The sequence below is a fragment of the Planococcus citri genome, chromosome 3 (assembly GCF_950023065.1).
Source record: "Planococcus citri chromosome 3, ihPlaCitr1.1, whole genome shotgun sequence".
In the NCBI taxonomy this organism is placed as follows: Eukaryota; Metazoa; Arthropoda; class Insecta; order Hemiptera; family Pseudococcidae; genus Planococcus; species Planococcus citri.
The window spans coordinates 79,618,414-79,632,940 of NC_088679.1; the positions used below are offsets into that span (position 1 = coordinate 79,618,414).

The window sequence follows — 14,527 nt, forward strand, 5'->3', positions numbered from 1 at the left end:
ATAAAAAATTTGATATGTACGCTATTTTCGACTCCCCCCCCCCCACTGTACAGTTGTGCAGCCTCCAGCACATTTTTGAAAGCTTGAATTCACACACAATTTTGCCAAATGAAGGGCGAGTTGATTTGAGGTAATTTCAAACCATTCTGAGACATACTTACAGTCCTATTTTGGAAATTACAGTAAAAAAAGAAACAAACAAACAAAAAACATAAGATCCGTGTGGTTCAACTTGAGCACGTATAAACATGATTGATGCTGGTTAGTGACCCATCTGACCAGTTTCACGCATTTTTTCCCCCAAAATCCTGCTTCATGGCTGAAGTACAAATCAATTAAAGTCACCTTTTACAACACGAACACTTTTATTATTCACGAAAAATTAAAATTACAAATACATTAAAATGAGACGCGTTTCGGTCGTCGTAGCGACCATTATCAATCACGAATGAGATGAAAACTGCGAGATACATTGTAGAAGATGTGTAGATGCGTTGAAAAATTATCTAAGGGAGGGAGGGGGGGCGATAACAAGAACAAGACGAAAATACGACGTAAATTATGACGGAGGTAGGCTGGGTAGGGGTTGATTTAAAATAGGAAGCAGAGAATCGATAATGCTGTTCGGTGAAATATCATTGACCATGTTGAATTGTGTTGAATTTTCATGGCGTTTTATTTCCAATAGTTCGAGGGTGTTGAGTCGATGACCTTTTTCGGATGTATGCAGTATCGCTATGCCTGAGTCAGGTATAAAGTCATGGCCTGAGTACGTCGTATTTTCGTCTTGTTCTTGTTATCGCCCCCCCTCCCTCCCTTAGATAATTTTTCAACGCATCTACACATCTTCTACAATGTATCTCGCAGTTTTCATCTCATTCGTGATTGATAATGGTCGCTACGACGACCGAAACGCGTCTCATTTTAATGTATTTGTAATTTTAATTTTTCGTGAATAATAAAAGTGTTCGTGTTGTAAAAGGTGACTTTAATTGATTATAAAATGTGCGAAAAAGGAGAAAAACACTACATTCAAATCATGAAGTACAAATACCTACTTTTTTAAGCTTTTAAAAATCAGCTGAAAGCTTCAGAACTTCTTAAAATGGTTCGAAACCGTTTCCAATTGATTTGATAGTAACAAAACAGGGCAAGTACGCACAAAATTTTATCAATTTGGTAAAATTTAGATTATTTGCTTTTTTTGGCTGAATAAAGATTTTTAAAAAATTCACTAAAATTAGCAAAATGCACTAAAACATGTGAAATTTTGACAGGTCGTGTATTTTTTATGCTTCCGCTCCACGAACGTGTTTGATTTCAAGAGGAAACAATTCCGCATTCTATGATTTCTCACCGTAAAAAAAAACAAAAACAAATCCATGTCAAAAAATTCGTGATTTGAAAAAAAAATCACGATTGTCCAGTTGAAAAAAAATGAATCGGAGACTTCTCATAGTGATTCGGAATCGCACTCCTTCGATCTTCTCGACTCTGAATCGCGTCATACCTATCTGAATCACACATGAATTTTACGACGCGAATTAGTACGACTCATAGATAACACTGTTAGAATTTCGAATCCTAGTAATAATATACTTACCTACCTGAAATTACGCATAAATGAGAACATATCGAGCGTACGACAACGAATGCCCGAATACAATGCATCATTTCAACATCCGAACGTGCACCGATCAAGATTCAGTAATACGCGCACAATTAAATTTTTACATCACGCGACGAGTCTTAAAACTGAGCTACGGAATGAAAAAATGGTTATTCATTCGTTGTTCGCCTGGAAGTTGACTCGAATTTCAGATGAATTTTAAAATCAAAATGAATATCGGGTTTAATGGTTTAAAAGTTCTCTTTGGCTTTGCAGGTAAGTTGTATCTATGTGTTACATACGAGAGGCTCGTGTTTTAGTATGTACAATTATCTTCTGTTCGAATAAATAGAAAATTATAAATTTTCTGTGTATGTACAATGTTTTCAGTGATGATGCAAAGTTTCATTGAAATAAGAACCGCCGACGCGGACTACCAATCCGACTACGCAAGGTGGCAATACCGAATAACTGATTCCGAATTTATAATCAACAATACCAAACCGGACAGGGACGGACAGGCAAAAGTTTTTGTAAACCGATTGCGCGATAAAGAGTGAGTACGTTCTAAATATCTATGTACCTGAATACTTCTAGACTTTAAACCCTTTGAGACCCGAGAAGAATCTGACGGATGAAAATTGAAAAATTTCATTATAATAGGAAGGAGTATAACTTCGTTAAGTAGATTTTTCAAAAAAAAAATTGTGAGTGAGCTTTCACATTATAGATTCTTTGAACTTCTACATTTTAGTCATATGTGAAAATTTTTCAAAATTTATAGAATCTCATTTTTACGAAAAAATTATACTTTTAATGAAACCACCATGAAACTCAACTTCCAAAATAATTTTTTTTTATTATTTTTTTTTTCAAATAAAAATTTTCATCATCAAATCTCTTCATTTTTTGCCGCATATCCTAATGTACTGATTAGTAGAATACAATAGAACCATAGGGGGTAAAAACTGTATCCGAATGTCCGAAGCGAAATGACCGCTAATGTTCGAAGAAAAAAAAAACTTGTATGATTAGAGATTCCCAAACATATCTAGGTTTTGACGAATATGGAAGCCAATGGAAAGTACAACTATACATACATAGGCTACGAGTACCTTGCATGTGAGGGTGGTCCTTATTTTTGAAGTTGGGATTTTTTCCGCTCCCACCCCCTAAAGTGGTAATCTCTGGTGAGAAAATAATTCCCTGTTTTTTATTTTTTCCATTTTCGAAAAAATCGAGCCGCGGTGGGCCCCTCAATTTTCGAAAATTTGAAAAAAAAATCTAATTCAAAGAAAAATTTTCAAAATTTCAAAATTTTGAGTTCCATCGTCTCTAAAAGGTCCCTTTTGAGTAAAATCGGCTGTCATGACGATTTTAGCCCCCTCCTGTGAAAACCAAGCGGACGGCACCTCAGCTATTCTGGAGGGTCAGCTTGGTTTTCATGGGAGGGGGCTAAACTCGTCGTGAGAGTCTATTTCACTCAAAAGGCACCTTTTAGAGACGATGGAACTCGAAATTTTGAAATTTTAAAAATTTTTCTTTGAATTGGTTTTTTAAAATTTTTGAAAATTGAGGGGCCCAATGCAGCCCGAATTTTTTGAAAATGGAAAAAATTAAAAATAGGGAATTTTTTCTCACCAGAGGTTACCACTTTAAGGGGTGGGAGCGGAAAAAATCGCACATTTTTTTTACCATGTAGTTAAGGACCACCTAATTGCATGTAGCATAAAAATACCTAGATAAGCATAAGGTCGATGAAGACGGGCTCATGAAACTCCAAAACAGATTTGTGAGAGGCCCCACTCCCAATCCTGGAATTATGATCGACTGTATAGCCTAAGCCTTATTGTTTTTTTTACTTCAGGAAAATCAGGCAAAAAAACATTGAGAAGGTCACAAAAATCTACTTTTTCACAGCTGAAAAGTCGAAGCCCCTGCACATGCAAATTTTCCAGCCTTCCAAGTCGATTTGTGAGGTTTCTCGAATTTGGACACACCTCAATTTTTTAGCCAAAGTAATCTCCACTCATATTTTTCAAATCTAACGTAAAATCACACAAAATATGACATTCCTCTGGCTAAAACTGAAATGTTCTTATAGTCCAAGAACAAGGGGAGGGATGAAAAAAATTTTTTTTAAACAGTATGTGCCTATAATTAATCTGGATTGAGAACTGAAGAAAATTCTAAAATATCTTTCTTGACCTAACAATTACGAGTAGATCATTTCATGACTATTAGGTACTGTAGGTATACCTTTTCTCTAATAGGTCTAACGTAACATTTGCCTATAGGCTAGTACGATTCATTTTAATAATCTCCATGTTTTCAAAACGTAAACCTGAAAGTTCTTTTCCAATTTCGAAAAATTAAAACAATTTTACAGCTAGGTAAGTTTATAACTGAATCGGTGGGAACGGAAAGGGGCTAAGTCCATTTTCGCACTTTTCAGGAATAACAAAAAACTGATTTATTTGAAAATCAAAAATTTTTGGTAAACATGCTTAAGGTCATTGAAAGAGGACCCCAAGACACAATTTTCAGCTCTGTTTAGAAAAAAAAATATTCAGGTGCGCCGGCGCTGTTGCTGCCTAAACAAATGGGACTTAGACCCTTTCTGCACCCAATCGACAAAATTTCTTTTAAAATTGCTCGGGCACGAATGGGGCTTGATTCTACATCTAAGTACATCATTTAGACTGCTATCTCGTTTAAATTGACCAAAAACTCCTTGAGTTCTAAGACTTTTTGCCGAAGTTGTTAATTTTTTCATCATTTTTCAGTTCAGAGATTAACTTAAATTTCAAAAAATGGTCTTCTCAAAAATGTTAGTAATTTTTCAAGGAATCAAAAAAATTTTACAAAAAAGTCATAAATGCGGATCCGCCCTTTTTCTGCTCCCAAATACCACTTTCCCGGCAGTTTTGCGGAAATCTGACATCACCAGTCGATCCGCCGTACTTTGAAACCCCTATATCCGTGAAAAAAATTTTTTACAAAAATGTGACTTGTTACCTTTCCGTTCCCACCGATTCAACTATTTTTTCAAATTTTGGCACTTCTGCCTTACAAAATATTTCCCCAGTTTCAGGAATGATATCTTTCTACAATTTAGCATATTAATTAATGCGAAATAGTTGCCAAGGAAAAATGTTTGAACTACCTACATTATATTAAACAGAAGTACCTACTTTAGAAACCCCTGTAAGCGCAAAAATCCAAACGGACATTCAGATACACTTTTTGGGACATTCGCGGTCATTTTGCAACGGACATTCAGATACAGTTTTTACCCCCATAGTTCTACTGATAACCACTAATTGGTACATTCGGATACATACCGTCATTGGACCAAAAAATGTTTTTGATTTGAAAATTATATCACTCCCACTTTTGTAAGTAATTGTCAAAACTTTGTGCAGAAAATCATTTTTTATTTTTTCTCAAAGTTTTGGGTTTTGGATTCAAAAATTTCTGACATAATAATATATTATTCAAAATTTTCTAATGTTCATGTTCGTATTACCTAGCGAAATTTTTTGGAAAATTTTCGTATCCCTACATCAAAACTTTATTTTGAAAATCAGGATAAAAAAATACCCATTTTGAGCATTTCCTATAAATTTCAAAATAAAATTTTGAGTAAACCTCATTTTTTTTTTTTTTAAACTGCTTAACGAAGTTATGCTCCTTCCCATAACATATAATGAAATTTTTCAATTTTCATCCGTCAGATTGTTCTCGAGTCTCAAAGGGTTATATCAAAATACGTAGGTGTAATGTTAAAATTTGTATGTTTAGAAATCGTTACGACGGATCACCATATCTCCTAACCCAAGTTACCGATGACAAAATTCGTGGTATAAAATCCCGTCTACAAGCATCGTTTGATCACTTAGTTGTTATCATACACGGATTTTTAGATGAAGCAAATAGTTCTCCTGCATGGCATTCGACTCTAGGAGATGCAATTAGACATCATGTAAAATTCTTTAATCATAACCAGCATTTTCGTTCTGCGCTGCGTAGTTTCTCACTCGACCAGTAAATTTAAAAGTACCACCTAGGTACTTACAAAGTCGCGTATTGATTATGGCATCATTTTCAGCAACCCAGAACCGAGGTGTTTGCGGTCGATTGGAGAGAAGGAGCTCAGACTTTAAAATACAAGGCAGCAGTACTGAACGCAGGCGAAACCGCGAATATGCTAGCCATGTAAGAATTTTATTCATAGAATTTGATTAATGTATAATGCATTCAGATTCGGTTGTATCGGCCATAAATTATCTTATCCGCTGCACGCCCCCCTCTCCCAAAAAAACAAATAATTTAAAAAAAAAAAACTCTAGTTTTGTTCCTGTCAGGTTGTAGTTATAATTATGTAGGTAATTGATTATTGCGAAATTGAATAAAAAGGTAAAAACAAAAATCAATTGCACAACTTGCATTCAAGTATCCGAACCTGAGAAAAAACGGGACAATAACGATTCTCAAGGGAGAGGGGATATAATTTTGAACGCCCTGTTCGCGGTGCATCCCTCAGAGACCACCCAATCGACCCAGTCTGCGCCTGATTCGAAAATAAATCCGTAAAAAAATGTTATCTCAAATACGATTCGCAATACCCCCCCTCCCTTCCCCACTTCTCACCTCAACCAAAAAATGATTTTAATTTCAGCACCACCACAAAAACTACTTTGAAATATTTACTCACCACAAATAAAAAATTGAAAATTGAAAAAAAAAAACGAAATCACCGCACAAAAACACCTTACAAATTGAAATTAAACCATGTGATATAGTTTAGATCTTTATGAATGGGATATAAAGAAGAAGGAGACAAGAATCCCTTCCTTATGTGGTGAGATTATGAATAATTCCCTAAGGGTGGAATTATTCTCCTAAATTGCCAAGATAGTTCAGAACATGAGACTAGACTTAATCAAATAATCGAAACTACACATATGTACCTACTATGTTGTGAAGAAATAAAGAGGAGCGATATTCCAAAACGCCCTTAGTGCATTTTTTTCGAATTGCGTTTTTAAAAATAAAAAGTGTTCCAAAATGCACTTTGTCCATTTTTATTGAATTTTTTTTAGTGGTATCTGGTGGATGAAGTGTATAGCTATACTCCTAACATCATAAATCCATCCAAATAAAGTTTTAAACCCGCCTAAATAGCCAATTTACCAGACTAAAAATTAATTTTTTAAAATGGACATAGGGCGTTTTGGAATATCGCTCCTCAAATAGATTCATTCAATACAACAATTTAGAGAATTTATTAATACGTTGTTATACAAAAGCACAACTTGGACCTTTCAATACAAATTGTTGCCAGAGCTCCTTATTAAGGCAGAATAATTACATCACTAGACTAGTAAATATTATGCAGCTATATATTAACTCGTGACAATTCGCCTAAGTGAAATCATCACAAGTGTAATATCTAATACCTAATTAAATACATACTTAATCAAGTTATGTAATCAAACCACTAAAATAATAAGATAGGATTCTACATCTCTAGTTAGGTACCTATATGTATCTACCCACACAACAATTGTCGACGTCGACATTTGCATCAACTACGTTTTTATCCAACATAATGATGGAAAAGTGATCAATTAATTATGTTGTAGGAATCTTCTGTCTGTACAAAAGACAGGTAAATGAAAATTTTTGAAATTTTCTCATTATTTCTGATACCTTGACATGCCATCTAGATATGTAGATGCAAAATTTGATGCTCGAAATTTACATCTACAACTATGTCGACCAATTTTTCAGAATTAAAGTTTAGTAAACATTCAAAAATATGATCTTGTTCGATGAGGAAAACGGAAAACAAATTTCTTAGGGCATTGATGAAATTATACACTTTTCCACAGTTTGGAGTTGTAGATGATATGATGTTGATATTGTGGATGTATTTGTTGATGTCAAATTTCACATCAACATTAACATCGACATGTCGACATGAAAATGGATTAGTTTAGTACTCTTAGATAAAGTATTGCACCATCTTTGATATAAGGAATTTCTGTTAATCTTTTAGATTATACAGACTATTCGGCTGTACTTCTTCAGAAGTGGACTTTGCATTGATGCTGTTTTCAGCACGAGCAGTAGCCACATCAGAAGAAATCATTTTTGGAAAAAAATTTAAATTTTTAAACTCAAATATTATAATTTTATGAAGCAGGAGGTCGACATAAATGTTGATGTGAATGTCGATCCATCCACATCAGTCACTTTTGGATGTCCCATGTCAATGTGAATTTTGACCCTGTGTTGAGCCAATTGTCAATACAAATGCAGATCAACATCAGTCGACAATTACATTGACAATTAGCTCGACACAGGGTCGAAATTCACATTGACATGTGGCATCCAAAAGTGATGGAAGTGGATGGGTCAACATTCACATCGAAATTAGCATGGTCATTGGTGTACGAGTATGCTCACCAATTAATCTATGTAGTTGATTAATTTGGAAAAATGAAAGCATTTCAGCACCCATAGAACACTGTTCATGTTCTCCATTCTTTCAAGGGCTCTACTAATACTAAGACAGCATGGAATTCTTAACCAAAAGAAGTACATACTTTGCCTTATTGGGTAATGACCGGTTACATTCCCAATAATCAAAAAGATTCACTAATTATCGACTATCGAATCGAATTATTATTAAAAACAAATTAAGGTGCACCGGGGCAAGTCAGAATGATTTTTCGCAATTTCAACGTTGACCAGCTGTTACTCCCATGAACCAATATGGATAAAATTTATTATGTAGGTTCCCATAAGGGTTCTTAACCTGTGGTGAAAATTTGAGCGCGATTGACACAGTAGCTTTCACTCAGTGGAATAAAATATAAACTGTTCTGACTTCCCCCAATTGGAGGAAGTCAGAACAGGCTAACCTTTGCCGAGGCGTAGATCACAAATGGAGCGTCCTAGAAAAATTGCATATAATAAACAAAATTGTAGAGAATTTAATTCTCTTTGAGATTACTCTCATCAGATTTTCACTAGGACGCACGGTTCGTCCGCTATATGCGAAAAACTAAGAAATAGAAAGTCTGTATTTTAGAACAAATTCAAAACAAGTTCAAAACAACAACAAAATACGATTGAACCAAAGACATGTGAAATGAAACTGAATCGCGAAAATTTTTATGCCGTGATGAAGTAGGGGTAGTATACCCTCAAGTCACCTTTAGTGGCACTTCGCCTGTTCGCCAGATATAAACCTCTAGGTGCTAGAGCAAGTTTTCTAACTTACCCCGAATTCTGACTTCCCCCGGTGCACCTTACTTTAATACTCGCAAAGGAGGCTTTTAATCATCATCGGAAGCAATCGAATTAATCGCGACTGTTCACTGTACAATGTACATTACTATGACGAGACGCCATTTTACTGCAGGTTCAACATCAAGTGAAGACTTAGCGCCAAAACACCCCTATTTATACTCTCGTGTGACTTTTGGCGCAAAATCATTCCTTTGATGTGTGCCGCTAAAGCCGCCATGTTTGAAATAGCAAGAAGGGTTTAATGACCTGTCATAAAGCTATAAATTACACGTTACCGAATACTTCAAACATCATCCTACAGGGTGAAGGCAAGATGCACTATGTCACAGGTTCACCCCCAAAAACACATATTCCTAATCACTAGGTAGGTATAAAAAATATTAATTCAACATCACCACAGAAAATCCATTCAAAGTTTCTGCAAAAAAATTCACCTAAGATCAACACAAAAACTCGCTCGCCACAAAAAAATGTGTTTTGAATAAAAAAAAATCTACTCAAAATCGCCACAGAAAAATTCATTCCTTTATCGGAAAAAAAATCAATAATTTTTCACTTCAAGTTGATTTGAAAAATTTCAAAAAATTTGATTCAATATTCCAAAAATTAACAATTTTGCAAGTTTAAAAAAAATCTTGCGCAGCACGCAAGATCAACCGACTTTTCCCTAGCACACATTGGTAATTTACAAAAAATTACGGGTAATTTACTAAGAATTGCTGGTACTGGTAATTTACCAAGAATTACCAGTAAATTACCAACCAAGAATTACCAGTAATTTACCAACGAAGAATTACCAGAAATTTACCAACTAAGACTTACGAGTAATTTACCAAAAAATACTGGCAATTTACCAACCAAGAATTACCAGAAATTTAATTTACCAAGAATTACCAGTAAATTACCAACCAAGAATTACCAGTAATTTACCAACGAAGAATTACTAGTAATTTACCAACCAAGAATTACCAGAAATTTACCAACCAAGAATTACGAGTAATTTACCAAAAAATACTGGTAATTTACCAAAAATCATTGGTAATTTACTAAAAACTACCGGTACAATTACCAAACAGCACCAGTAATTTATTTCAAAAAAATTATCAAAAGTTACCTGTAATCAGCTAGTTATGCGTTTTTTACCAAAAATTACAAGTAATTCACCAAAAATAACTAATTATTTTATTTACTGAAAATTACTATTAATTTACCAAAAAAAAATTATCAAAATTTACTGGCCAATTACCAAAAACTTTACGTTTTTTTAAAACAAAAATTACCAGTTATTCGCCAAAAATAACTATTGACTTGCAATTCGCGATTCCAATACTAGAAATTTTGAAAAATTTTGATTTTTGATTGCAAAAAAATTATTTAGGTACTTAATATACCAAAAAAAAATTATCAAAAGTTACTAGCTATTCACCAAAAACTTTACGTTTTTTTTAAACGAGTATTACAACCAGTTATTCGCCAAAAATAACTATTGATTTGCAATTCGCGATTCCAATACTAGAAATTTTGAAAAATTTTGATTTTTGATTGCAAAAAATTATTAAGGTAATATTAAAAAAATCAAAAGGATGAAATTTTAAAAAAATCAGTAAAAAAAATCGACGAAAAATTTTCATCTCTTGACTCGCGCGGGATTCGCTCTCCCGACCTCCGGCGCACCAATCTTCAACCTACACACCCTAACCACCACATCAGTTTGTTGGGAAGGAGCCATTTTCGAGATATAAGGGTTTACAAATATTTCAGCTTATCCATAACGTTGAAACACACTTAAACGTTCATATCTCGTAAACGGCTGAATCGATTTCGACCAAATTAAAAATTTCTCTAGTTCAGTATCACAGCAATATTTTGCCATCATCAGTTTCGACTTAAAGTTCGGAGCTTTTGAGTTCAGCGTGACACAAATTTGTACATAAATTGATATATAAATAAATAAATATATACATACATATGTATAAATATTCTAGGGGGTAAACTCGTAACTTTTTTATAGATTAACCAGCAAACTCATAACGTTTTGACAAACTCGTAACCTTTTTAGGACGTGACTTTTCGATGAGGTGCCATATGAATCTACAAGGTGTGGGGAGTCTACTGGCAAAGTTTGAGCAGGGACGTGAGATTGCTGTTTACACAATTTCACTTTTGACTCAATTTTCAAATGAGTACATAGCCTAATTAACAGGTATGAGGATATGAGGAAAAGGTTTTTATTGCCAAGAATCATTTTTTACGTTTTTTACGTTCTTTTTGGTGATTTTGGTGGTTGAAGATGTCCTCTTTCACATGGCGTGGTCAAAAATCGTCTAAAATAAATTTTTGACTGCTGAATTTTAATTTTAAGTTGATTATACAGGTCCAAATTTTCGTGTTTTTCAATCTAAACATTGATTTTATGGGAAAAGTATGTACCCTAGGAAAAAAATGCAATAAAGGAAATTGTAGAGAATTAAATTTCCTTTCTGCTCAGAGCTGGTTATTTTTCTGTAGGATGCTTTGTTAAAAAAGCATTTGCGAAAAACAGAGACGTAAGGGACTTTAAAAAAAAAGCTTTTCTGAAAAATTGATGTTTCGGCAATGAGATACCTCTCCACAGGTCACCCAAAAATCAAGTTAACGAATATAACGCGGCCTAACATCGAGTACTATCAGGCCTATGGGGTGACGCGTCGAGCGTATGCACAGCAACGAAGTTATAGAGGGGTCTTGAGATTGCTGTTTATACAAAACGTTATGAGTTTACCTGTATGCGGCTATATATATATATAAACTTATCTCGTTTGGTGCCATACGTCTTATCGTGATCAGCACACTCCAAAACGTCAAGAAAACCCACCCCCACCCAAATCCCGAACCTTCATGACAAATACAATACCTTCACTTTTCGTGCGAAAAGTCGGTAAAATGGAAAAAGTCATTAAAAAATGATTTTATCCTACTAGTAGAATAAAATATGTTATTCAACTAGTGAAATAAAGTGATTTGACTTTACTAGTAGGATAAAATACCATTACACTTCAATTTGATTTTTTTTGGGAATTTTTCAAAAAATCTTGATTAAGTATATTCCCAAGATTAACTATTTTTCAAATTCTTTCAAAAATAAAAAAATCAATAGGTACCATATTTTTCAAAAAATCCTTATTAAAAAAAAATCAAAATTAAATCATCCGAAAGAAAATTCAAAGTTTCAATTACTTATTCCAAAACACCAACTCGAAAATTTTGAAAATTATTTTGTTTTTCACAAATAAATTTTAAAAAAAATCGATTACGTTGTAACTTCTCGATCAAAGTTGATCCACGGTCTTTAGATAAAGTATACTATTCTAGGACAACGGCATCATTTTTACCTGGGATTACCCATCAGATATAACATAGGTACAGGTACTTCGATCTAGGTGCATACTTATTTGATTCATAAACGAATTCACAAAAATATGTAGTTTTTATATTATTTCAATGTAAGCGAGTAACTTTTTGCCACTTTTCCCCCTTCTGTTTGTTTTCAGCTTTCTCAGACGGATTCTTCCTCTTGCCAATGAGCGTCAGATCAGTGTACATATCATTGGTCATGGATTAGGAGCTCATATCGGCAGAAAGGTCGTCTGGAGATTACGATCGTTACACTTCCCCATATACAGGCTTACTTGTAATTTCTTCTTCCTTTTTTTTCCAAATGTTTGCACACATCTACGAATTCAACAGAGAACAGCGTTGAGCTGTAATTTGTATCATTTGAAAAAAAATTGTTTACCACAGGTTTAGATCCATTCCAATTCGAATATGAATATGAAGACTACTATGGCAATGGAAATGGCAATAAAGAAGCCCAACTCACGGATGTAATACACACGGATGGATATGTAAACGGTTTCGGTGATCCGAGAGCTTTTGGTATACTATTAACGGTTACTACTCGGAAAACATTTCCAACGAATTCGTATACATCGCTGAAAAATTTCATTTCTCTAGGTACTGTTGATTTTTACATGAATAACCTCGATCGCACAATAAACAATCAACCAGGATGTAAAAAAACTCCAGGAGAAAGCGTTAGACATCTTTTGAACCGAGCAGGAGCGCTTCCTCTTAATGTAGATCCGAAAAGTAGACATCGTGTGTTGAACCGAATTTTTGGTAAGTTCAAGTAGATCGCGACAAGAAAAAGTCGGCGGATTCTGACCAAATTTGACAGAGACCTCAATTTTCAGTTGACAGTTACACACAACAAATTTTAGCCCCAAGGTGTCCCTGGCGGGGAGATACAGGGCCTCAAAGCGGGAGCATTCTTGCAAAATCGTGGTTAAAGATGAAGCAGTCCCAAATAAAAGTATTTTTGAGATTCTGTGTCGATCTAAAATCGTGTTTTGAAATTTTTTCATTAGGGTTAAAATTTTGCGATAAAAACGAAAATCACCATAAAATTTTTTTGGCATTTCATAAACATTTTCAGCAAAAAAAATTGTACGAATCATTTCTCAAGTATTTTCAGTCTGCGTTTACATGCGACCTATACGAAAGGGTTAAAATTTCGCGTGAAATATCGAAGATTGAACAAAACATTAGCGTAATCAATCATATGACGAAATCGAAAATTGAAAATGAATCGATTTTCGATCATGATTAACCCAAAATGAAGAGTTCTGATGATGTTGGTGAAAATCCGGACTATTTTTTCGCGTCCACCTTAATACTTACATAGTTTTAGAGAATCGAAGATTTTTTTGTTTTTTCTTCAAAAAGTGATTAAGTATCGATTTTTTTCATATTTTATCAATTTTTTTATTTTGTAGAGTCGTTGAAAGTCAGCCTATGTTCTCACGGCAGAGCTGTAGAGTATTTTATCGAAGCAGTCATTGACCCACGTTGTAAATTCACAGGAAGATCGTTAGAAGAATTTGGGTAAATTTTGAACTGTTTTAAAATTCCAATTGCATTTACCTACTAAACTTAGTAGTGAATTTTCCTCGCATTTTTACAATGTGAAAAATTTTTACGCTCTCAAAACGCAGAAAACAAAGAGTACTGGGATTGGATACATTTACCACACTTGACTATTCGACAATCAGAGGACTAAAAGTTTACGCAGATACAAACAGCTCGTACCGGTTTTGCCCGCATGCTCCTCCAAAGCCGACTGTGATCAACATGGATAAAAGAATCAATATTATTGAAAATGTTTCGGTTCTTTCACGATTCCATTAATTTTTTAAAATGTTTCTACTATTATTTTTTATTATTATTATTTTTTACGATTGAGCATTTTTGCGATACTTTGCTCAATTTTCACAATGTTTTATAAATTTCCAATCAATTTAAACCTGTTTTTATGACATTTCGACGATTTTCAACATTTTTCCTATCCTATATTATTTTGTTGCATTTTTCGTACTTATTTTATGCGCAGTTTTCCACGAACAAAGAAATGATCCACAACTCAAAATTTTCTGGTTTTTAATCCGTTTTGAAGTACGGGGGGGGGGGATTAGGTTTCATAAGCACAAATTTCAGACCATCGAGGCACTCGAAAAGGGAATCGAGTTTCCCAAAATAGCACAATTCTATTCTTAAATC

General features: G+C 34.1%; 1 protein-coding gene across 1 annotated transcript; it reads left to right on the forward strand.

Annotated features, from left to right (window-relative positions):
• Nucleotides 1-1,737: 1,737 nt before the first annotated feature.
• LOC135839623 (lipoprotein lipase-like) lies at nucleotides 1,738-14,288 on the forward strand. Its single transcript, XM_065355731.1, has 9 exons — nucleotides 1,738-1,885; nucleotides 2,000-2,165; nucleotides 5,414-5,594; nucleotides 5,721-5,827; nucleotides 12,463-12,602; nucleotides 12,713-12,847; nucleotides 12,926-13,090; nucleotides 13,747-13,855; nucleotides 13,966-14,288. The coding sequence occupies exons 1-9, from the start codon at nucleotides 1,822-1,824 to the stop codon at nucleotides 14,156-14,158; spliced, it is 1,260 nt and encodes a 419-aa protein (XP_065211803.1). The 5' UTR covers nucleotides 1,738-1,821; the 3' UTR covers nucleotides 14,159-14,288.
• Nucleotides 14,289-14,527: the final 239 nt, after the last annotated feature.